The sequence below is a fragment of the Corvus cornix genome, chromosome 15 (assembly GCF_000738735.6).
Source record: "Corvus cornix cornix isolate S_Up_H32 chromosome 15, ASM73873v5, whole genome shotgun sequence".
Taxonomy (NCBI): Eukaryota; Metazoa; Chordata; class Aves; order Passeriformes; family Corvidae; genus Corvus; species Corvus cornix.
Window position 1 is genome coordinate 12,041,300 of NC_046345.1, and position 22,167 is coordinate 12,063,466.

Consider the following 22,167-nt stretch of genomic DNA (forward strand, 5'->3'; position numbering starts at 1 on the left):
GCTGCTCCCAGGTGGGACATCCTGTCCTGGAGAAGCAGGACTATGATGGGACAAGGAGCGGTACTGGGGCCTGGGGCTCGATGGTGGGACCGGGATCATCCATGGGATCATGACCATGGTGGGGTCAAAACTGTGGTGGGCCTAGGACCATGTGTCTCACGAGTTAGGACCAGGGACATCCAAGGGACCAAGGCTGAGTGATGGGACCAGACCATGTGGTGAACTGGGACCAGGGCAAACTGGTTGGACCAGGACCATGTGCAGGAGTAAAAGAACATAGTGGGACCAGCACCACGCACAGGGCCAGGACTAACTGGTGGAGATGGGACCTTGTGGTGGGATCTGGACCTTGGTGAAGACCAGGACCACAACAGCTACATGGGTGACCAGCACCACAGCTGGGAACAGGACTGATTGGTGAGTATGGGACCAGGAATAACTGGTGGGTATGGGATCATGCTCAGGACCACCTGCAGGACCAGTCTGAATGGTGGCACTGGGACTGTGGGACAGAATGGGGACTGGAAGATGGGCACAGACTCTTGTGGTGGGACTGGGAAGGTGTGGGGGGTGGGACCAGCCCCAGGTGTGGGGCTGCCGGTGGCTGCAGAGACCAAGCAAAGCCCCCAACCCCATCAGTGCCAGCTGGGGCCCATTGACACCCAGCCCCAAGTCCTTAAAGACCCCCAGCTGGTGGGGTGGGGATACTGCTTACTGGGGATGGAGCTGTGCTGGTTGGTGCTGGTGTGTGGGGCTGTGCTGGGGGTGGCAGGTGAGTGGGGCTGGGACCCTCCTTCAGTCCCCCCACTGGTTGTACTGGAGGAGGTGGGTGGTGGGTGCCCCTTGTTTTGCCCAGTGCTGGTTCCTGATGGAGACAACCTGGGGGCTGTCCTGATGGAGAGGAGCCTTCCTAAAATGATCCCAAGCTCCGAGGGTTGGGGCAAGGGGCTGCCAGGAGCTCCCCCAGGTCCTAGCAGGGCTGGTGGGGGGATGAGAGGCACTGGTGGAGTCTGTGGCTGGTGGCAGTGGTGTCCCACTCCATGGGCAGCTCCTGGTCTGTCCCCAGCCCTGGTCAGGGTCATGGTGCTGGGAACGCTCCTGGTGAATTCCTGCTGGGGTGGGGCTGGGGACAGAGGAGCCCTTGACGTGCTCCTGGGTGCTCTGCCTGCCTTTGTGCTGCTGCCACCTGTCCCCAACAAGTCCTGGGGATACCTGAGGACCTAGATGTCCCTGCTGTGTCTGGGACATGCTACTGCTGGCTCAGCCCTCCCCTTGCAGGGACCACCATGGCTCCAGCTGCCTCAGAGCCCCCTGGTCGCACGATGACAGCTCCAGTGATGTTCTCAGGCATGGGGACAGGGAGGGTTCCTGCTCACCCCCACTCTGAGGAGCCCATCATGAACTTTGCCTTGAGGCTTCTGGATGGTGAGTGCTCTGGGGGTGAGACCATGAGATGGGTCCAGCCAAGATCCTTGGGCTCAACCAGCAGCAGTCAGTGCCTTCTCCTGGCTCGCCCCAGTGCTAGGACCACCAGGAAAGATGGCTGTCCCTGCAGGAACTCCCCCCTGTCCTTGTGGAGGGTGTAGGGCTTTGGATGCTGGTGCTTTGAGATGTTCCCAATCCTGTGCCTGATACCACAATGGGGTTTGGGGGTCAGCTCTGCCCCTGATGGGTGACATGGTCCCTCTCAGCTCCATGGAGGGGTCCAGGAAGGTGCTGTAGCTCTGGAGAGCAGGGAAGCCAGGCCTGGGGGGCAGAACCAGGACAGGGGGTGGGCTCTGAAAGGGGGAAGCTGTAGGGATGGGGGCTAAGACACTGGTGAGTGGTGGTCTGGGATATGTCTGGTGTCCCTGTCCCTGATGGGACAGCCTTAGGGGTGTCCCACTGAACCCACGCATCTCCTCAGAGGATTCCAGTGCCACCGAGAAGCTGCCAGTGCTCAGCCCCGGCTCTATGATCCACTTGGAAGCCAGTGTCCACTTCAGTCCCAGCATCTCCATGAAGATCCACGTGGATCAGTGCTACGGGACCACCACGGAGCAGCCAGGACACTCCAGGAGGGTCTTCATGGTGGTGAACAGCCGTGGGTCCGTGCTGGTGGGGCGGGAAGTAGGGGCTCCTTCACCAGGTACCCTGGGGTCCTGCAGGATGTCCTGATGGAGAGGGACGTCCAGAGCCTGGAGACAGCCCCAGAATGTCCCTGTGTCACTCTCCTGCCACAGATGCCTGCACGGGGAGAAGCTGGGGAATGTGTCTGTCCAGCACCAGAGAGGGGGGTCTGTCCTCCAGCTCTCCATCCCAGCCCCCACGCTGGAGGGTGAGCCCGAGGAAGAGCAGGTGAGGTCAGGATGATGCCCTTGATGGTGGGATGGAGGTCCTAGGGAGGAGGATGACCTGGGCGTCCCAAAGCGTCCCTTCTGGGATGTTCTGCTCTGGCTAGGGTGGCCTCAGCCCCACGAGGTTGTGTGGAAGGAGAGCAGGGTCCCTGAGGAAGGATGTGGTGTCTCAGCAGGTCTACGTGCACTGCCTGCTGATGGCATGGGGACAAGGACTGGCCACCAGGTCCTGCTTCTACAGCCACGCCACAGCCAGGTACGCTGGGTGCCCTGGGGCACAAGCACCCCATGAGTGTGTTGGGGGCAGAACCCACTTCTGGGGCGGGGACCCACCTGGGAGGACCGAGTCAACTCACTGCGGTTTAAATGCCACCTCTTATTCGATGGCAGCTGGTGGCATCGCTGGTCTCAGCTCCCTCATGCTGCAGATGTGTTGGGAAGGTCCTTCCTGGGGGACATCTCTGGGTGGCACTACGTGGGACTTGTGGTGGAGTCTGGGGACCCCTAGAGCCGCCCCCCCCCCCCTCACTTCTCTCCTCTCCCAGCTGGCACAACGCGGAGGACCCTGCCCGGAGTGCCGCGTGCCACTGCTGTGACACCGGATGTCCCCCTGCTGACACCCTCCGTGGAGACACGCCAGGTACTGGGGGTGGGACAGGGTTGGCCCCACATTGTTTTGGGGTCTTGGGAGGGCTCCTGGACCTGGGATGGACTGCATTGGAGATATCCTCCCACAGCATTCCCAGGAGAAGGGGCACTCCACTGGGAGACAGTTGGACCAGTGCTGGTACAGGAAAAGGTGCCATGGTACAAAGGTGAGGGACACCCCAACCCTCTGCCATCTCCCCAAAACCCCCACCTCTTGTGCTGAACCCCCCTCTGACTCCCAGGTGTGTTCTTTGCCATCCCCAGCGCCATGCCGGACGGTGAAGAGGCTCCTGCTGGCCGGGCTGGCCCTGGTGGGCAGTGCCATGCTGGTGGTCGCTGTGCTGGGGGGGCTGCTGGGGCTGGCCCTGACCACCTGGCGCCTGGGCAGACCCCGGCGGGGACAGAGGCCACCAAGGCAGAGGTGTCCCTTCCAGGTTGAGCTGCAGAGCGTGGTGGGAGCCCTGGTCCTCAGGGAGACTGAGAAACAGGGCGAGGTGGGACCAGAGCCCCTTTCTCCTCAATAAATGTGGTTTTGTTTTCTCTAAAGCTTCTCCTGGTGGTAGCATGTGGATGCCACCAAGGGATGGGGACGTGCTACTACAGTGGCGAGCCACATCTCCAGGTTCTTCCAGGTACCTGGAGATGTGGCTTCCAGGTGTTGTGGCACTGTCCCAGCCTGTGGTGCTGGAGCTGGTGGCTCCTGGCTGGGTGGATTTCGTGTCCTTGGAGACCATGGACATGGTGGCAGCTCCTTGGATGTCCCATGAGGCTGTGGAGATGGAGAGGTTCCAGGGTGGGACCAGCAGGGCTGCTCTGAGCAGGTAGAGACCTCTTATCCCATGGTGGAGACCCCCAAGGGGTTAGGACCCACCCAGACCCATGTGTCCCCCAGGACAGGACATGGCCTGGCTGTGGTGGCACCTCAACATCACCCATCAGGGCTCATGTTTGAAATGGTTTATTAGGACCAGTGTGGGGCAGGGTGGCCACTCTGGGGGTCACCAGAGTGAGGGGTCACAGTAGGTGGGTCACAGCAGCATGCTTCAGTTTCCCCAGAGCGTGCCAGGTGCTCAGTGGGACGTTGGGGGCTCTCCTGGTGTCCCATAAAGCTTGCGGAGGCTGGAATCCATCAGGAAATCCACAGTCCTGCAGCAGGAGAGGGCATCAGTGGAGTCCCGGGGGGGGTCTCTGGGGCAGTGGATGTGATGTGGGATGGGTGGGGCTGTCCTTAATATCCCTGAGACAGCAGCGCCACCAAAACCAGGTTTAGCACAGCCTCACTGTGCTAATCCCAGCTCAGCTCCAGATAATCCCCATCCTGGCAGGGACATGTCCTGGCTGGACCCCAGCAAAGTCCCTCTGGAGCGGAGACAGCCCATCACCACCCTCTGCTCCCAGCCCCAAGCCCGTACTGGGACCAGCTCCCCAAGGAAGACAAATGCGCTCCATCCCTCTGGGATGTGGGGATGGGGTGGTGGCACCCACCTGTCCCCCCGCCCCAGGGGTGTCCCCGTTACCTGTCGATGGGGGTGATGATGAGGGGGATGGCAGCCAGCCCCAGGGCAGTGGTGGTCCAGCGGCGCACCGGCAGGGGCCAGCGGGTGAGGGACCCCAGCAGGGCCAGCGAGGCAGCGCAGAGCCGGTTGATGGTGAAGCCAGGGATGGCCACCGAGGCCAGGCTCTGCCACACGAAGGTGTCCACCACGGCCACCCCCACCCGTGTAGGGTCCTGTGCGTGGGCCTGGGGGGACACAGGGGTCAGTGGAAGGGTGAGGAGGGAGTGGCTGGGGGGATGAGGAGGGGTGGCACTCACAGCGGCGGCTTTCCGACCCTTGTCAATGGCGTCGGCGGTCACGTAGGCGGTGGCCAACACCGTAGCTGGCCCCACACCACCGGCACTGGCACCAGTGGGCGGAAGGACTCGCCCACCTCGTTGGCATAACCTGAGGGGATGGTAGGGTCAGGGACTGTGTCCCCATGTCACTCTCAGAGTCTCCCAATGTCACTGGATGGATACTGCACAAGGGGGTGTTTGGAGTGCCTGGGTCTCCTTGGAGCCCACTGCCACCAGGACAGCTGGGCTGGGGGTGACTGCTGCCAGTGCTGGTGTCTGTGACGGGTGCCCAGTGCTAGTGACGGCGCCCGGTTCTGGTATCTGTGTCTCTGCCCAGTGCCCATAACTGGTCCTGCTACCCAGGGTCTGTGCATGGTGCTGGTGTGCAGTGCCCAGAGCCAGGGCCTGCTGTGTGGTGCTGATAACCAGTACTAGAACTCTTTATCAGTGCCCAGTGCTGGGTGCCGGTGCCCCGTGCCCGGTATCACGGACCTAGTGCACTCACGGTACCAGCGCTGGGTGTCAGTGCCCGGTGCCCAGGGCAGTGCGGTGTGTGGTGTTGGTACCCGGTACCCACCGCAGTGTCTGGTGTCAAGTTCCTAAAACAGTGCTGGGTGTCAGTGCCTGGTTCCCGGTGTGGTGCCTGACGTCGGTACCCGGTACCAGTGGCGTGCCCAGTGCCCAGCACTGCTGCCCAGTTCCTGGTGTCAGTACCCACTGTCACTGCCCGGTTCTTGGTGCCAGCACCTTGTGACAGAGGCCGGTGTCCGGTATCACGGCCCCGTTTGCGCAGCCGGTACCCGATGTCAGTGCCCCATACCCAGCGTCAGCACCCCCTGTTTGTGCTGCCGGTACCCGATGTCCGTGCCCAGATCCCGGTGCCGGTATTTGATGTTAGCGCCCAATGTCAATGCCCAGGTCCCCGTGCCTGTACCCAGTGTCAACGCCCGGTGCTGGTACCCGGTTCCCGGTGTCAGTGCCCGGTTCCCGGCGTCAGTGCTCTGTACTCAGTGTCAGTGCCCGGTGCCGGTTACCCGGTTTCCGGTGTCAGTGCCCGCTTCTCGGTGTCAGTGCTCAATGCCAGCGCCCGGTTCTCGGGGTCAGCGTGCAATGTCGGTTCCCGGTGCCGGTTCCCGGTGCCGGTTCCCGGTGCTCACCCAGGTATCGGACCCACGTGTCCCGGTAAAGGTCGGGCTCCTCCTGCCCCATGGCGCGCGCCACCGCTCCCGCAGCATGCCCCGCTCGCCTCCCTACGTCATCAAACCACGCCCAAAAGCTGATTTGCATAACCACACTCAACATACGTCACTCACCCCGCCCCTCCGCGCCGCGGGATGGCGGCGGGGGCGGGACCTGGCCGAGCACGTGACCCCGGCGGCCTCCGGTCCACCGGGGCGACGGGGGCGGCTGTGGGGCGGGGGGGCAGTTACGGGTCTGAGGGACAGTTAGCAGGCTGAGGGGACAGTTGTGGGGCTGAAGGGCAGTTACGGGTCTGAGGGACAGTTAGCAGGCTGAGGGGACAGTTGTGGGGCTGAGCGGTAGTTACGGGTCTGAGGGACAGTTAGCAGGCTGAGGGGACAGTTGTGGGGCTGAGGGGTGGTTACGGGTCTGAGGGACAGTTAGCAGGCTGAGGGGACAATTGTGGGGCTGAAGGGCAGTTACGGGTCTGAGGGGGCAGTTGTGGGGCTGAGGGGGCAGTGATGTGCCTGGGAGCAGCTGGGGCGGTCATGGAAATAGGGGGCGGTTATGGGGCTGAGGGGACAGCAGGGGCAATTCTGGCTCTGGGGAGCCACAAACCGGACCAGACCCCGCTCAGTCCATCCCTTTACTCGCCACCCCAGGCAGCAGCAGCGGTGGGCACAGGACCCACATAAGGCACAGAGTTTGGGGGGGCTGTGGGCGCTCGGCCCCGTCCGGCCCCGCTCGGCCCCCGTCTCAGTCCGGCAGCTCCATCCTCCTGCGGGGCCATCCTGGGGGCGCGGTGCAGCCCGGGGGGCTCAGGGGCTGTGGTTGGGGGACTCCTCCTGGATCTGCTGGGCGGAGGCGGTGTCGGGCAGCAGCACCTCCACGCTGTAGCTCACCTTCTTGGAGTGGAGGAAGCTGTAGGTGTTGTCGAAGCGCAGGACGTCTGCGGGGGGACAGGGGTGTCAGGGACACGGCGGGGCCAGGGACAGGGGGAACGGCCCGGGGGTCCCCCCAGCGCCCCGGGGAAGGCTCGGCACTCACAGATGCCGGGCGTGGAGCAGGTGAGGGAGCCGTCCTCGGGCACCATGTGTGCGTTGTAGCGCTGGTTGGGGAGCACCTCGGTCATGTCGCCCGCCCGCTGCCGCTCCCCGACTTTGGTCTTCAGGTACACCCCGAAGCCGATGTCAGCGCCCTCGGAGCGGAACTGCCACCTGCAGGGCACAGGGGAGCTGCTGCGGCAGGGCGGGGACACTGCGGGAGGCACCCGCTCCCCGCGGCGCGGAGCCGCCGCTCACCTGAGCACGCAGCCGGGGAAGAGGATCTCGTACTCGACCTGGTGGGACGAGCCCCGGTTGACCACGACCGAATGTTCGTACTTCTGCGCCAGCTGGTCCCGCACGTAGTAATGCTGGGGCACGTCCCCGCCGTAGTTGATCTGTAAGGGATGGAGGATGTGGGGGTGGGGGAACTGCCCAGATCCCCTAAAGAACCCAGCGGGGGCTCTTCCTACCTTGCTGGAGCACTTGGGGTCCCCATCAGGGTCCACCAGCGTCCCCCCGTACTCCACCGGGATCTGCGCGGGGTCGATGTACTTCTGCAGGACCTCCTTCCAGTTGGCTGGGGGGAGGACAGTGAGTTTGGGGGGGCTGTGAGTTGGGGTATCCCCCCTGGGTGGGGTGACAGCAGAGGGGGGATGTGTCACCCCAATTTGGGATGCTCCGGGGAGGGTCAGGACTCACATCCCAGCACCACGACCTTCTTGCGCGTGTCCTCGCTCAGGAAGTGCTTGACCAGGTTGTAGGCCACGGGGAAGAGCTTAGGGGCTGGGGGTAATGGGAGGCATTAGGAGGTGTCAGCACCCAGATAAGGGGAGCAGGACCCCAGGGCCGAACTCACCCTTCACAATAAAGAGGCGCTTGAGCGACTCAGGGTAATTCTCCTCAAACATGGACAGGATCTGCAGGATGGGGGAGCTCAGGTCACCCATCCCAGGCACCCACCAGGACCCCACCCCAGAACACTGCGGGGTGCAGGGCACTGCAGGGACCTGCTCCTGCATCATCCCAGGGATCAGCCCAGATCCCTGTGGTCCAGCAGGAAGGGGGTGGGCAGGAACCCTCACCTCCCCATACGTGTCCACAGCTGGCTTCCACAGGTGCTTCAGGCCCAGGCCTTCACAGTCATACACCATCATCACCATCTCAATCTTCTTGCCCAGCTGGGACAGGAGGATGGGGGGGATCAGGCAGGACCCATGGGGAGGTCCAGGGATGGGGTGGTCCCCAACAGGCTGGTCACCCAGCCACAGCCTCCTCCCAGGCAGTGGCGTGGGGAGAAGGGGCGTCGTGGGAGCTGGGACAGGGACACGGGCTGAGGGACAGTGGGGACATGGACTGGTGGGGATGGACAGGATGCAGACTTGCGGGGTGGGAGGATGAACCAGAGATGGACATATGGGGTTGGCAGGGACATGGTCTGTGGTGGGGTGGACAGGACATGGACTTGTGGGGCTGAGGGAGAGGGACTGGACATGGACCTGTAGGGCTGGCGAGTGAGGACATTGGCTGGGAGAGATGAACCAGAGATGGACATATGGGGCTGGGCAGGACATGGGCTGGCAGGGACACAGGCCGAGAGGGAGGGACAGGACACGGACCTATGCGATATATAGGGCTGTCAAGGACATTGTCTGGTAGGGATGGACCAGAGATGGACGTATGGGGCTGGGGAGGACACTGAGTTGTGGGAATGGACATGGACTTATGGGGCTGGCAGGGATCTACAGGGCTGGGGAAGATGATGACTGGTAGGGGCAGACCAGATGTGGACACACGGAGCTGGCAGGAACATGGTCCCACAGGTCTGTTGGGGCCAGCGGGGTGTGGGCAGGTTCGCACCTTTTTACTCTGCTGGTCACACTCATGCCGGAGTACTTCACAATCCCGGAACTTGTTCTTGAGCAGGTCCTGCTTGGAGGCGGAGAACAGCAGCCCCTTGGCGTCCAGCGGCCCGACGATCTCGTACCACACCGGGCTGCCCTCCCGGTCGTAGCCGCACATCCCGCCGGACATGTACTTCCGGATCACCTGCAGGAGCACGGGGGGCTCAGGGCACCTCACACACACCCTGGGGGACTCAGGGGGACGATCCCCTCCAGGGCCACCCTCGGGAGGCCAGGGACAATCACCTCAGGTGGCTCCCAGGCGATGATGTTGTCGGCATCCATGTACTTGCGGACCTCGATGTGCTGCAGGGGGGGCAGAGCGGGCCAGGGTGAGATTTGGGACCAGGTGAACCCCATGGGCAGGTCAGCCTTGCTGGGGCTGGTGGCCCAGGGCACAGGGTCCCACGCCAGGTATGTCCCAGCACAGCGGGGTCCCCACAAAAGCAGGGTGCCCCTCTCACCTTGCGGAGCATCGCCTCCGCCTTGGGCAGGTCGAAGCTGCGCGCTGAAAGACAGCAGAGAGCTCAGCCCCCCGCCAGCCCCCCGGGGGGCTCCCACCCCACCAGGGCTGTCCCCACTTCGGGGTTACCTCGGAGCCATTTCAGGAGGAAATAGTCGTCCTGGGAGGGCAGGGAGGGCAGCACGTCCTGCAGCTTCTCCCGGAACTGCGGGGACAAGAGGGACGGTTGGTGAAGGGATCCCTGATCCTCCCCAAAAACCCCAGGGCTGGAGGTTTGTCCCTTCCTTGTCCCCACAAAACACGCCAACCAGGACTGACTGGGTGAAGGGTCACCCTGTGCCCTGTCCCTGCCCCATATGCAGCCGGGATCAGCGGTCACCTGGCAGGGGACCGTCCCCAGGCTGGCTGCCATGCTCTGGGTGTCCCCCAGCCCTTGCGTAAGGTGTGAGTGTGGGCTGTCACCACCCCGCTGCTCCGGGGGGTCCCACAGGGACTGGGTGAACCAGTCCCCTCCAGCGGTGTCCTTTGGCATGGATGGAGGCAGTCACTGCGTGTGCCCCTGCTCCAGTGACGCCCCAGTGGGCCACAGCCCCCCTGGCACAGGCAGGAGGGTGTCGGGGCACAGGTCGGGGTTTGTGGAAGTTAGGGTGTCCTTGGAGGGGGTCCTGCAGGGACCAGGCAGACGGGTCACCCCCAATCGCATCCTTGGGATGAAGGCAGTCACCAGTAGATCACCACATGTCCCCCTGTTTCAGTGACCCCCCAGTGGGTCACAGCCCCATGGCACAGGCACAAAGGTGTTGGGGTGCAGGACTGGGAGGTTTGGGGGATCCAGGGTCCCCTCTCCACATGGCCCCACTCACCACAACCAGGCTATGGCCCAAATCTCCGTACCAGCCGAGGCCCTCCCCTTAATGAGCCTGATTAGCTTATCTCCCGCTGCATTTAGGGGTAATTAAACCCGGGATTAGCTCCTTCACCCTGGGACAAAGCCGGTGGTGGACGAACGGGTTCGGCCGCTCGCCTCCCTCACCCGCCTGGGACACGGCTGGCACGGGGCACGGTTTGGGCTCCGTGCCCACGCTGCTGCCCGTGCTGGCACCCGGCGGGGTCATCGCCCGCCCGTGGAATGTGGCTGGGTCCGAAAGGCAGCGATAAGATAAAGGCGGGGGTGCCCTCGTGGTAGGGGTGCACTGAACCCCGATAACGGCTGGCACCCAAACGAGGGGCTGGGAGGTGGCCGTGGTGGTGACAGCCATCGGTTCTGGGTGTCCCCGGGCCCGCAATCCCCGCGGTCGGGGGAGGAAGTTTTCCGGTCCCATGGGAAGGATGGGAGAGGGCTGTGGGGCTCGGCGGTGCCCAGTCTGGCGGGACACCCGGGATGGTCCTTCCCTGGTGGGCAGCACCACGGGGGGCTCAGCCCGTGGGCTCGGGGTCCAGGGTGGGATGGAGGTGGCAGAAGACTCCCGTCCCAAGGGCCTGCAGTGAGGCAGGAGGGTCCCCAGTCCCGGGGAAGGATGGGAGAGGGATGGGGACCCATCAGCGGGATGGTCCGGCCAGCGGGACCCCCAGGACCCACCCAGGACAATCCTGCCCTGGTGGGCGGTGCACAACGGGGCTCAACCCGTGTGTTTTGGGGTCCGGGATGAGGGTGGGGCCAGCGGGAGCCTCCCGGGGCCGGATTTTGGGGGCGGGGTGGGGGCTGAAGGCGATGGGACCTCCCGAGGCAGGAATCGGGGTGAAGCGGGTAGGTTTGGGGTGCGGAGCCTCCGGAGCCCGGAGCGGGAGTGATGCCGGTGGGTTTGGAGTCCGGGATGGGGGGCTGGAGGGCGGTAGGAGCCGGCCGGGCGCGGGGTGATGCGGTGGTTTGGGGTGCGGCGGGGGGGTGTGGAGCCCCCGGGGCCGGAAGCAGAAGTGCCGCCGTGGGTTTGGGGTGCGGGGTGGTGGTGATGCCGGTCCTCAGCGGAGGATGCGGGCGCATCGGGGTGGCACAGCCGGCCCTGGCCCTGGTCCCCCCGTCCCAGCTCACCTGGGCCAGCACCTCCGCCTGCCGCGGGCTCAGGTCCCCGACGCGGCCGCTCATGGTGCGCTGCGGGGGTCTGCCAGCTCCGGCGGCCGTGAAGGCTCCGAGCACCTCCCGGGACCGCCCCCGCCGCCCCGCCCCGCCCGGCCGGCCCGGCCCCCACCACCCCCGTGGCCTTGGACCCTGCCGGCCGGTCAGCGCCCGCCGCCTCCCCGGGATCAGGGATGCGGGGGGTGATGGGGGCTTAGGGGATATGGGGGCACAGAGGGGCTTGGGGACTATAGGGGAGTATGGGGGTATGGGAGACTTGGGGGGTTATGGGAGCTGTGGGGGTTTTGGGGGCACATGGAGACATGGGGGATGTGGGGGGCATGGAGGGTTATGGGGGCATGGGGAGCATGGGAAATGGAGGGCTATAGGGGTATGGGGGCTATAGGGATATGAGGGCATGGGAAGGCACAGGGAGGCTTGGGGACTATAGGGGAGTATGGGGGGTATAGGGGCTATAAGTGATATAGGGGTTATGGGGGACTTGGGAGGGTATGGGATCTATAGGGGATATGGGGGTATGGGGAGTGTGGGGGCTACTGGAGGTGTGGGGCCTTAGAGGACCTTGGGGTTATGAGGGACTTGGGGGGTATAGGGGCTATAGGGGGTGTGGGGGATATAGGGGCAAGGGGCACCTGTGGGCTCTGGGGGCTGTAGAGGACATGTGGGGTATGGGTGCATGGGGAATATGGGGGCACAGGGGGCCTTGGGGGGCTTGGGAACATAGGGATTTGGGGGGCAAGGGAGAGATGAGTGTAGGGGGCTCTGGGGGTTATGGAGGGTACAGGAGGGTGGGGGGGCCCTATGAGAGTTTGGGGGACACAGTGGGGTAGGGGGGTGTGGGGACATTGGGGTATGGAGGGAGATGTGGGGCAGGTGTCAGGGAGAGGGGATGGGGACAGTGATGGGGACAGCAACAGGGATGGGAGGTGGGGACAGAGGTGGGAACAGGGATGGAAAGTGGGGCAGGGACAGGGTGAGAGTGGAGGGGGCAGGGTGCCAGGTAGAAGGGACAGGGATGGGAGATGGGGCCAGGGTACAGACTGAGGGCTCAGTGCAGTGATTGGAAGATGGGGATCAGGAGCCCGATGCCCATGGGGCTGTGTGTGTCCCATGCAGCCATGGATGTCCCACAGAGCCCCGTGTCCCCCATGGACACATGGTTGTCCCAGAGAGCTCTGCATGTGCTATGGAACCATACGTGTCCCCTGGGGCTGTGGATGTCCCACAGAGCCATCTGTGTCCCATCTGTGCCAGTTCCATGGAGCCATTTATGTGCCACAGAGTCATACATGTCCCTTGGAACTGGGACCCATAGATGTCCCATGGAGCCATCCACGTTCTGTGGACCCATAAGTGTCCCCTGGAGCTGCAGATGTCCAGGAAGGCATCCATATCCCACGAACTTATGGATGCTCCACAAAGCCATTCCCCCCTCTCTGTGGGGCAGCTCTGGCAGCAGCCACCCCCAGGCTCCATTTTGGTGTCCCCCCCCGAATCTTCACAGTCCCCACATCCGTGCTCGCCATTCCAGGCTGGTTCCCGAGCCAGCGGTGCTCCCGGCTGTTGTTTATGGCACATCCAGACCCGTTGCAATCGGGATGTTTCACTGTGTGGTTAAACCGGCTCTGGCTGCGGCCGTGGGAGGAGGCACCGTGCCCATCCTGTGATTAAACCCCCGCACTTACAACACCGATGGGGACACAAGGGACACGAGGACACACCCAGACCCGTCCCACGGTATCCTGCAGCCATGGGAACTGGGTTCCACGGCCCCGAGTCCCGTCCCCACCATGGCCCCTGCCAAAAGCAGGTCAGCCTGGGCCCATGCCGTGGCTAATCCAGCCGGCAAATCCCCCTGGTGGCACATGTACTGGGCACACGTGGCCGGAGCAGGGCCAGGATGTAGCACCCGGGGGTCAGGATGTGGCACTGGAGGCTGCCTGGCACCCGCCAGGATGGGGGTGTTGAGGGGTGTCCGGTGCGGGGGGCAGTTGGGTTTTGGGGTACTTGGGTGTTGGTGTGTGCCCATGTCCCTGCCCGTGCCATGGCTGTGGGTGCATGGATGGGTGCCATGTCCCTGTTCCCTCTGGCTATGTCCCCCAGAGCACATGTGTCCCTGTGTCCATGCATGGGGATGTGGTGGACACGATATCGGTGTCCCCATGCCTGTTCCTGTCCCTGTCACTCTCCTGGTGACAGTTGGTTTCCTGGTCCCCGTGTCCATCCCTGTCCCTGTCCTGCTGCTGCTGCGGTTCCCATTCTGGTCCCAGCCCCTGTGCCTGTCTTGCTGCCGCTCCCAGTCCCTGCCCCTGCTCTTCTGCTGATCCCTGTCCTCCTCCTGGTGCCTCTCCCTGTTCCTGTCCCGGTCCTGGTCCTGGTCCTGGTCTTTGTCCCCATCTTGGTCCCATTCTCTGTTGTTCTTCCAGTGCCTCTCCTTGTTCCTGTTTTCCACCTGCCTCCTGCTTCTGTTCCCATCCTGGTCTCATTCTTGTCCTTGTCCCTGCCCCATCCCTGTCCCAGTGCTGGTTCCCATCCCAGTCTCAGCCCTTGTCCCCGTCTCGATCTCAGTCCTGGTCCCCATTCCCTGTCCCTGTTCCTCTTCTGGTCCCCATCCTCTTCCTGGTCTCCATCCCCATCCTGGTCCCTCTCCCTGTCCCCATTGCCTTCTTTGTCCCTGCTCTGTCCCAGTGTCCAGCTTGGTCATGGTCCTTGTCCTTGTCCCTGTCTCAGTCTTGGTCCCTGCTCCCTATGACTGTACCTCTCCTGCTCTCTGTCTTCATCCTGGTCTGCATCCCCATCCCCATTCCCATTGCCATCCACTTTGCCCCTATCCCTATCCCTGTCCCTGTCCCAGCGCTGGTTCCTGTCCCTGTCCTTATCCTGAGCTTTGTCCTGATCCTGATCCCTGTCCCTGTCTTTATCTTGGCCCTTGTCCCCATCCTTGTCCCCATCTGCATCCCGTCTCCTGTCTCTGTCCTTATCCCGACCCTTGTCCCGATCCCTGTCCTGATCCCTATCCCATCATCTGTCCCTGTCCGTATCCCGACCCTTATCCCGGTCCTTATCCCGATCCCTGTCCTGATCCCCATCCCGATCCCCGTCCCTGTCCGTATCCCGACCCTTATCCTGACCGTTGTCCCGATCCCTGTCCTGATCCCCATCCTGATTCCTGTCCGTATCCCGACCCTTATCCCGATCCCTGTCCCGGTCCGGGCCCTCGGGCTCCCCTGCGGGCGGGGCGGCGCGGCGGGTCCTCCCGGGCGGCAGGGGGCGCTGCGGGGCGCGGGGCGCAGCCATGGCGGGGTGCGGGCGGCGCTGCTCGCCGCTGCTGGCGCTCGGCCGGGCCGGGTCGGGGCCGCCCCCCGCGCGGGTCGAGGTGGCCGTGTCGGGGCCCGGGGCGGCGGGGCCGGACGGGGACGGGGCCGGCAGCGGGGCCGGCAGCGCGGGCGGCGCCCGGCGGCTCGTACACGCTGCGCGGGCCGTGCTGGGAGCGGGGGCGGCCGGACCGGGCCGGGCCGGGGCCCGCGGGGGGAGCGGAGGAGATGGAGATCCAAGGCCGCCTGGTGCTGGTGAGCGGGGGAGACGGGGAATGGGGCCGGGGGTGCTGTTGGCACGGGCGAGGGATTGGGAGGGGAGAAGTGGGAACTGGAGGGCACTGGGAGATACTGGGGGGGGCAGGGGGCAGGAAGGGAGGGAGGGGAACAGTGGGAACTGGGGGGCACTGGGAGACATTGAGGGCGGCCGGTGTGTATGGGGTTGGGGACGTGGGAGCTGGGTTGGCAGTGAGGAGGGGGAAGCAGTGGGAACTGGGAGGCACATTAAGGCACCAGTGGGCATTGGCAGGGCAGCGGTTAGTGGTGGGAGGGAGGGGGGGTCGGTGGGCACTGTGGGCCAGTGGGCGCTGGGGTGAGACCTTGGGCACTGGGACAGGAATGAGGCAGGGGAGAAGTGGGAGCTGGAGGGCACTGGAAGTCACTGGGTGTTGGTGGGGAGGCCAGAGACTCTGGGGGACTGACCAGGGCAGGTAGCCCACTGCCCGGGTGTGGCACGTGCAGGCAGGGGAACAGAGGCAGTGGGGGCCAGGCCGTGTTCCCTGTGCCACCCCAGCTGCTGTCCCTGTCCCCACACAGTGCCCGGCTCCCCAGGACCCCTGGGAGCATGGGGGTGCTTTGGGCGTGCCCTGAACCTTGGGGTGCATCCCAGCTCTTCCTCTCCTTGCCGTGTCCCCAGGTGGGTGACGTTGGAGCCGGAAGCTGGGCGCTGCCGACAGCTGGATTGGGGTGGTGCCCGTGGGCACCGAGGAGCCAGCCGAGGGCCCCCGGGGTGCCAAGGAGGAGTCCTTCACCACCGCCGTTTGTCACCAAAGGTGACCCTCTCCCTGACCCTGTGCCCTCTGCCTGGCCCCGTCCCCTGCCTGGCCTGGGGGCTGCAGGTCACAAACCCACAGGGGTGTCACCTGGGGTATCTCCCAGCCAAATCTGGGGGGTCCTGGTCTGTGCTTGGTGGCCGGTGGGTCTCTGACAGCTTCTGACCCCTCTTGGGTTCCTTGTGACTCTTCACCATGGCAAAGAGGTGCTGGGTGCTTCCTGCAGCAGGACAGGAGCTTGTTGGGGACACAGTCCCGCTGTCCCCTGATGGTGTCCCCACTGTCCCTGCAGATGAAGCGAGCTCTTGTGCTGGGGGCCTCCGCCCTGCTCATCCTGGCGCTGAACCAGAACGCCATCCGTGAGGTAGGACAGTGCTGGTGGTGGGGCCGGGCAGGGATCGTGCCCCGCTCACGGCTCCGCTTCCCTCCTGGTGCAGCTGGATGTGTCCCAACTGCTCGCCAAGCCCGTCATCGTCATCCAGTCCTCGGACAACGTCACCAGGCTGCTGGGAGCGCTGCTGCGGTATGGGCTGGCGTGTGGGAGGGGCTGGACCCTGCCTGGTCCGTGCCTTGTCACTGCCTTGTTCTTGCCTTGTCCCCCACCGGGCTGTGACACCCAGGGACCACCCCGGGGGTCTCTCACTCAGCCCGTCATGTTTGCTGGGGTGGTGTTGGACCATGCTGAGGCCAGCTGGGGCTGAGATGTGTTTCTGGGGGAGATCTGGGTCAGATCCAGCCCTTCCCCAGGGCTGAAGCCCTTCCATGGGTCCCCATGTGGTGGTTGGTGTGACAGTGGCCTCAGCCAAGCACTTTAGGACTCTCAGTAGAAATTATCCAGATGGTTTGGTTCTTGTCATGGCACCGGCATCCCCACAACCTCTGTGGGTGTTCGTCTCCACTACCAGCAGCAGTGGGACCCCCTTGATCCTCCTGACCTGTGGGACATCGGGATTGCTGCAGTGGTGTCACATGGGGAAACTGAGGCACTGGGTTGGGAGAAAGAGCCTGTTGCAGGGTCACTGAGGGCTGGGCATGGCTTGGGAGGGAGTGTCTCGCTGCCACCTCCCCTGTGTGTTCCTCTGGTCCCCCTTGGTCACTGCCCATCCCTGTGGGGAGTGGGTGCTCCCTGGCACTGGGGAGCTGTGCCTGGATCCTGCTGTGTCCATGGAATTGACACTTCTCTCTTTGCTCACAGTGGGCTCCGGGCTACGGCAAAGATCACGTACCAGGCAGTGCTGCTGGAGAACCTGGTATGTCTGTCCTTCCTCCTCTTCCTCATTCTGCCAGGGCAGGGCCTGACTGTGCCCAGCCCGACTTCCCTGATCCATGGGAAGCAGCTACAGGAAGCAGGGAAGGTGGGAAAAGGGCAGCTGGCAGCACCAGTGTTCCTCCTCCCGGGACACGTGTGCTCGCACTGCTGGACGCTGCTGTGACCATCAGCAATGCCGTGTCCTTCCTTGCAGGGAGTGACCCTCACGCTGTGGTCCACCTGCGGCCTGTCCCGAGGGGGCCTCTACGGGGAGTGGCAGGGGGTCATCTGCCCCGGGGAGAGCAGCTCGCAGGTCCAGGTACGGCGCTGGGGTCCTGGTGGGGCCGGGAGCGGGGCCGGGAGTGGGGCTGGGATGGGGCCGGGTCTCTGCCTCCCGTCCCCCACCACTCTGTCCCCACAGAAGTACCTGCAGCAGCTGTGGAACACCATCCTGCTGATCGCCCTGCTGCTCTGCACCGGGGTCATGGTGCAGGCCCAGCGCCAGTCGCGGCAGGACCTGTCGGAGCGGGATGCCGAGGTCGGAATGTGGGAATGTCTCTGCTGTGCTTCATGCCGGGGGTTGTGGGGTGGGCTCTGACCCTCGGCTCTGCCCTCGCAGCTGGACCTGAAGCAGCACATCCGGCAGCGGCTGTCGGCGCTGAAAACGCGGGCGGTACCCACCCCGGGAAGCCGCCGCGGAGCCGGGCCTGCGAGATCGATAGCTGTGCTGTGTGCCTGGACCAGTTCCACAAGAGCCAGGTGGGACTGGGGGCACTGAGCACGCCCTGGGCCGAGCCTCCTGTCGCTGGCCCGGGCTGGGGTGTCCCTGTCGGGCTCCAGGCTGTGTCCCAGCTGCCTGGCTGTGCTTACATGTGTCCTCACTTCCCTGCCGGCAGTGGCTGCGGGTGCTGCCCTGCTCCCACGAGTTCCACCGGGACTGTGTGGATCCCTGGCTCCTGCTGCAGCAGACCTGCCCTCTCTGCAAGCGCAACATCCTGGGTGAGAACCACTCTGGCACCCGGCTGAGCCCCCACTGACCCTGGGGCACGGGCTGGGGAGGACCTGGAGCCCGCCAGGCCCCCTGTGCCAAGGCTCTCTGTCCTCCCTTGCAGGGAACTGCTGCACGGACAGCTAGCTGGCCCAAGGACACACTCCAGGGACAGACCCACGGCCGCTCCAGGGACAGGGAGGGGGGCAGGGGGTGCCCGGTGAGCAGTGCTTGCTGCTGGAGCAGGGTCAGCGTGGCTGTGCCCGTCACAGTGCCCGGACTTCAGACAGAGAAGGACTTGGGGCTCTCCTTCTGGGTGTGAGTAGAGGGGTGGGGGTCCAGATGGGCAGTGTTGGGGAGGGAAGATACGGGGCACCCATGGGTGTAACAGGATGGGGGCTGGGGCAGGGAGAGCCCTGGTCCTGCTGTGCTCTTGCCCTGTTCACAGCAGTTTTTCTAAGTCTTGGGTTTTTCGTCTATTTGCTGGTGGCCGTGGCAGGGTGGGCAGAGCCCAGCTGCAGTGCCAGCCCCTCCAGTGAGGTGAGTGAGAGACCTGCCAGGACTGGGGCTGGCAGGGCTGTGGGGTGACCTGAGGCCTCACCGTGGGAGGGCAGGGGTCAGACACTTTATTTATAATAACTTATTAGAAAGGATGGCACGAGTTGGCTGCAGAGCCAGCACAGGGTTGGCTCACCCAGCACAGTGACCGGGGACACGCCGCGAGTCCTGCCCGGGTCCTGCCCCACGGGCTGCAACGTGGCACGTGTCCATCCCTATTAAACGTGGAGCAAGGACTGGCTGTGTGGTTTGTGTGGGGCTTGCATGGGGCTCATCGGGCTGGTGAGGCAGCTCAGAGGTCAGGGCCAGCCTGCTCCAGTGACTTGGTGGTTCCCAGCCCCTCTGGGTGCTCATGGAAGGGGGAATGACTTCCCCAGTTTGTGGCTGTGTTGGTGGGCTAAGGACGGCTCGGACTCCTCTCATCCCAGGCCAGCTCTGCTTTCCTCTTCCAAGTGTGGCCACATCCCAGCCCCCCTTGGGAATGGTTCTTGGCAGGAGATAGCACACGCTGTGCCCGGCCATCAGCACAGTCAGTGTGCTCTTCTGGGGACTCCAGCAGCAGCGTAGCCATGGGTGACTGAGCTCCAGTGGCCAGGAACGTCCCTGGGGCAGCTCCCCAAGGAACCAGGCAGAGGCCAGGTTTCCCAAGGGAATGGGCCTTCCTGACGCACAAAGAACCAGTAACGAGGTCCCGAGGGCAGGGCAGGTGGCTGCTGGTGGAACACTTCACTTCTCTGTTAGGAAATGCAGACTGATAAATGTTTATTTGCGGTTAGCCCCGGTGGGGTGTGAGGGGAGGCCAAGCACCAGGCGGCGCACTGGGAGTGTTAGGCAGGGTTTGCCCTGGAATGTGGGCTCTGCCCGGAGCTGCTTGGAGTGCTGGTTGCTGGCTGCTCCATGCCAGGCCTTGTCAATGCATCCCGACGTCCCTGTGCTGTTCCTGCTGCTTCTGCTGCTGAGCCACCTGTGCTCAGCAGAGAAGCTGTGGGGTGGGAGCAGTTAAAGGGGAGGAAGAGCAGGGAATCTGCCCCAGCTCCTTCCTCTGGGTTCCTACTCACCCAGTGTCCTGCCTGCTGGCCTCCCTGTGGAGCTGGGACCCCAGCTGGGCCTGTGGGACAAGCTGGGGAAGGGAAGGTAAGACGGGGTGAAATTCCCCCCCAGCAGCTTCAGTTCCAGTCATGTCGCTCAGCCATCACTGAGCTGGTGGCACAATAGCCACAGTGATGGAAAAGAGCTGCACCACCACTTAAACCAGAGTGACCTCCCAGCAGCATGAGGAGCCTGGGCATGGCCCTCCTGGGGTCCCCAGAGGATGTCTGGGGGCCATGAGGTGGTTTTGGGGTACACAGCACCCACCCTGTGGCACCCAGCTCACCTTGAGCATGCCCTGCTCAGCAGCCACCTTCACCTTGGTGAGCAGAGCCTCGAGCTGCGCGTTCTCCCGCTGCAGCACCTCAATCCGGATGTTGTTGGCCTGGAGCTGACTCTCCATGTCCTCTGTCAAGTTCCCACTGCCTGCAAACAAAATCCAACAGAGCCCAGCCTGCTGCTGCTGCCTGCTCAGAGGTGTGGGCACCCCTCCTGCCTCCCAAGGAAAGGAGCCTGCCCCAGGCAGGGAGCAGCGGCACAGCCCGGGAAGTGGCAGCTGGGACCCCAAACCCTGTGGGCACAGGGAGCTCTGCCATGTTCTGGTCCTGCTGTATATCCTGGCTCAGACGTGGGATGCACAGCACCCATGTAGGAAAGCACATTGGGATGGTCACAGCTTAGCACAGCCCAAGGGCTGAGCCCTTCCTGGCTATCCGTGGGACAAATGGAGTGTCTGGGGCCAGCAGGATGCCCTGGGAGCCCTGGGGACCCCAAGGCACAAACCCACTGTGCTGCCATCTGCTCCCTTACTCTCAAACTGCGTCTCAGTGGGGATGTGGAGGTCAGGGAAGAACACCAGAAGCCTTTCCCGCTCCCTCAGCTCCTGTGCCTGTTCCTCCAGCCGAGATGTGTTCGCCTGCAGCTCCAGGATGCATTGCTCCAGGGCCAGCTTCTCCTGCTGCAGCGTGTCCAGCAGCTCCTGCATGGCATGGGAGGGAGGAGATGAAGTTTGCAAGAGTGAGGACTGAGCCCCCCGTGGAAAGCTCCCCCCCTTCCCTTGTGGTAAGGATGTCCTGTGGCAGTGGGAAGTGGACAGTGACAATGTGCAGGCTCTCAGCTGTGAGATCCCTGCGCGCACTGGAAGCAGGGGCACCAACCATGAAGTGTGGAGCACGTCCAGGGGTGCAGTGGAGATGTGGAAGCACCCCAAGATGTCCCTTCCTGCTGCTTCCCTTTGCCCTGACTCAACCAAAGACTTGTCTGCAATGGGGTGGAGGGAAAGGGCTCTTCCCCAGGAAATCCCAGGAGGACATGGCCATATGGCAATGTCACCTGGGTCCCAGAGTGCCCCTCCAGGGAGAACTCTGGCTGTGGGTGTGGGACGGGGCAGTGTGTGGCTCCTGACACCCCTGTGGCACAGGCTGTGTCCCACACCTGGGTGCCAGCACTCACCTGCTGTACCTGGAGCTGTTTCCCACTCTGCTCCTGGCTCTGCTCCAGCTGCTCCGCCAGCCGGGCCTTCTCCTCCTCGGCCTCTCCCAGGCTGGCCTGCAGCTCCTCACGCTCCTGGTCCAGGCTGTCCAGCTGCTGCAGCAGGCTCCTCTGCTTGGCCTGCAGGGACTGTGGTGGGGGGGTGAGCCTGTGTGAGGCTGTGGCACCCATTCCCCACAGCCCTGACACTGGGCAGCAGCTCAGGCATTCCCACCGCTCTGGAGCCGGCCGTACCTCCTCGTGCCGGAACATGCTCTCCACACGGACCTTCTCCTTCTCCAGCTGCATGCTGGTGGCACTCAGCTCCTGGTCCAGGCTGTCCCTCTGGCTTATGAGCACCTGGACCTTCTCCTCCAGCTCCAGCATCTGGCTCTGGGCCACCACCGTGGTCCTCATCTCCTCCAGCAAGGTGGCCTTGGAGAGCTCTGGGGAGACACAGAGACTGTGGCCCAGGCTGGGCAGGGGGGAGAAGCTGGAGGTCCACGGAGGTGATGAGAGGGATGAGGGTGTTCAGCCTGAGGAAGAGAAAGCTCCAGAGAGGACTTAAGAACCCTTTCCAGTGCTTAGAGGGGCTCCAAAAGAGGTGGAGAGGGACTTGGGACAAGGGATGGAGTCACAGAACAAGGGGGAATGGCTTCGTACTGCCAGAGGGCAGGGCTAGGTGGGATATATGGGGATGAGATTCTTTCCTGTCAGGGTGGGGAGGCCCTGGCACAGGGTGCCCAGAGAAGCTGTGGCTGCCCCTGGATCCCTGGTAGTGTCCAGGACCAGGCTGGATGGGGCTTGGAGCAGCCTGGGCTAGTAGAAGGTGTTCCCTGCCCATGGCAGGGGTGGCACTGGATGGGCTTTGAGGTCCCTTCTGGCCCAAATCATTCCATGATTCTGTGGTTCAGGGGCACCCCATGCCTTCCACAGGTCCTGGCAAAGGGAGGCAGGTCTGGCACG

The 22,167-nt window shown here is 63.8% G+C and overlaps 4 protein-coding genes across 4 annotated transcripts; 1 reads left to right on the forward strand and 3 right to left on the reverse strand.

Annotated features, from left to right (window-relative positions):
• Positions 1-3,926: 3,926 nt before the first annotated feature.
• On the reverse strand, positions 3,927-6,525 carry MTFP1 (mitochondrial fission process 1). Its single transcript, XM_039561324.1, is given in 4 exon segments — positions 3,927-4,130; positions 4,502-4,866; positions 4,869-4,927; positions 5,976-6,525. Coding segments are annotated over 4 exon segments (645 nt in total). The 5' UTR covers positions 6,121-6,525; the 3' UTR covers positions 3,927-4,054.
• A 104-nt stretch (positions 6,526-6,629) lies between these two features.
• Positions 6,630-11,540, reverse strand: SEC14L2 (SEC14 like lipid binding 2). Its single transcript, XM_039561323.1, has 12 exons — positions 11,437-11,540; positions 9,537-9,612; positions 9,409-9,452; positions 9,191-9,250; positions 8,901-9,089; positions 8,126-8,221; positions 7,900-7,960; positions 7,743-7,826; positions 7,514-7,620; positions 7,299-7,438; positions 7,045-7,214; positions 6,630-6,946 (listed from the first exon to the last, which is right to left on the reverse strand). The coding sequence occupies exons 1-12, from the start codon at positions 11,488-11,490 to the stop codon at positions 6,816-6,818; spliced, it is 1,212 nt and encodes a 403-aa protein (XP_039417257.1). The 5' UTR covers positions 11,491-11,540; the 3' UTR covers positions 6,630-6,815.
• A 3,236-nt stretch (positions 11,541-14,776) lies between these two features.
• RNF215 (ring finger protein 215) lies at positions 14,777-18,326 on the forward strand. The gene is given in 13 exon segments (XM_039561344.1): positions 14,777-14,944; positions 15,537-15,620; positions 15,622-15,723; positions 15,726-15,833; positions 16,140-16,211; positions 16,285-16,370; positions 17,043-17,097; positions 17,311-17,415; positions 17,518-17,634; positions 17,716-17,772; positions 17,775-17,855; positions 17,993-18,095; positions 18,209-18,326. Coding segments are annotated over 13 exon segments (1,161 nt in total). The 3' UTR covers positions 18,232-18,326.
• A 1,061-nt stretch (positions 18,327-19,387) lies between these two features.
• LOC104695028 (coiled-coil domain-containing protein 157) lies at positions 19,388-21,978 on the reverse strand. The gene is made up of 6 exons (XM_039561321.1): positions 21,457-21,978; positions 21,184-21,351; positions 20,542-20,710; positions 20,018-20,157; positions 19,701-19,762; positions 19,388-19,624 (listed from the first exon to the last, which is right to left on the reverse strand). Exons 1-6 carry the CDS (start codon positions 21,616-21,618, stop codon positions 19,405-19,407), a joined length of 921 nt encoding a protein of 306 aa, XP_039417255.1. The 5' UTR covers positions 21,619-21,978; the 3' UTR covers positions 19,388-19,404.
• Positions 21,979-22,167: the final 189 nt, after the last annotated feature.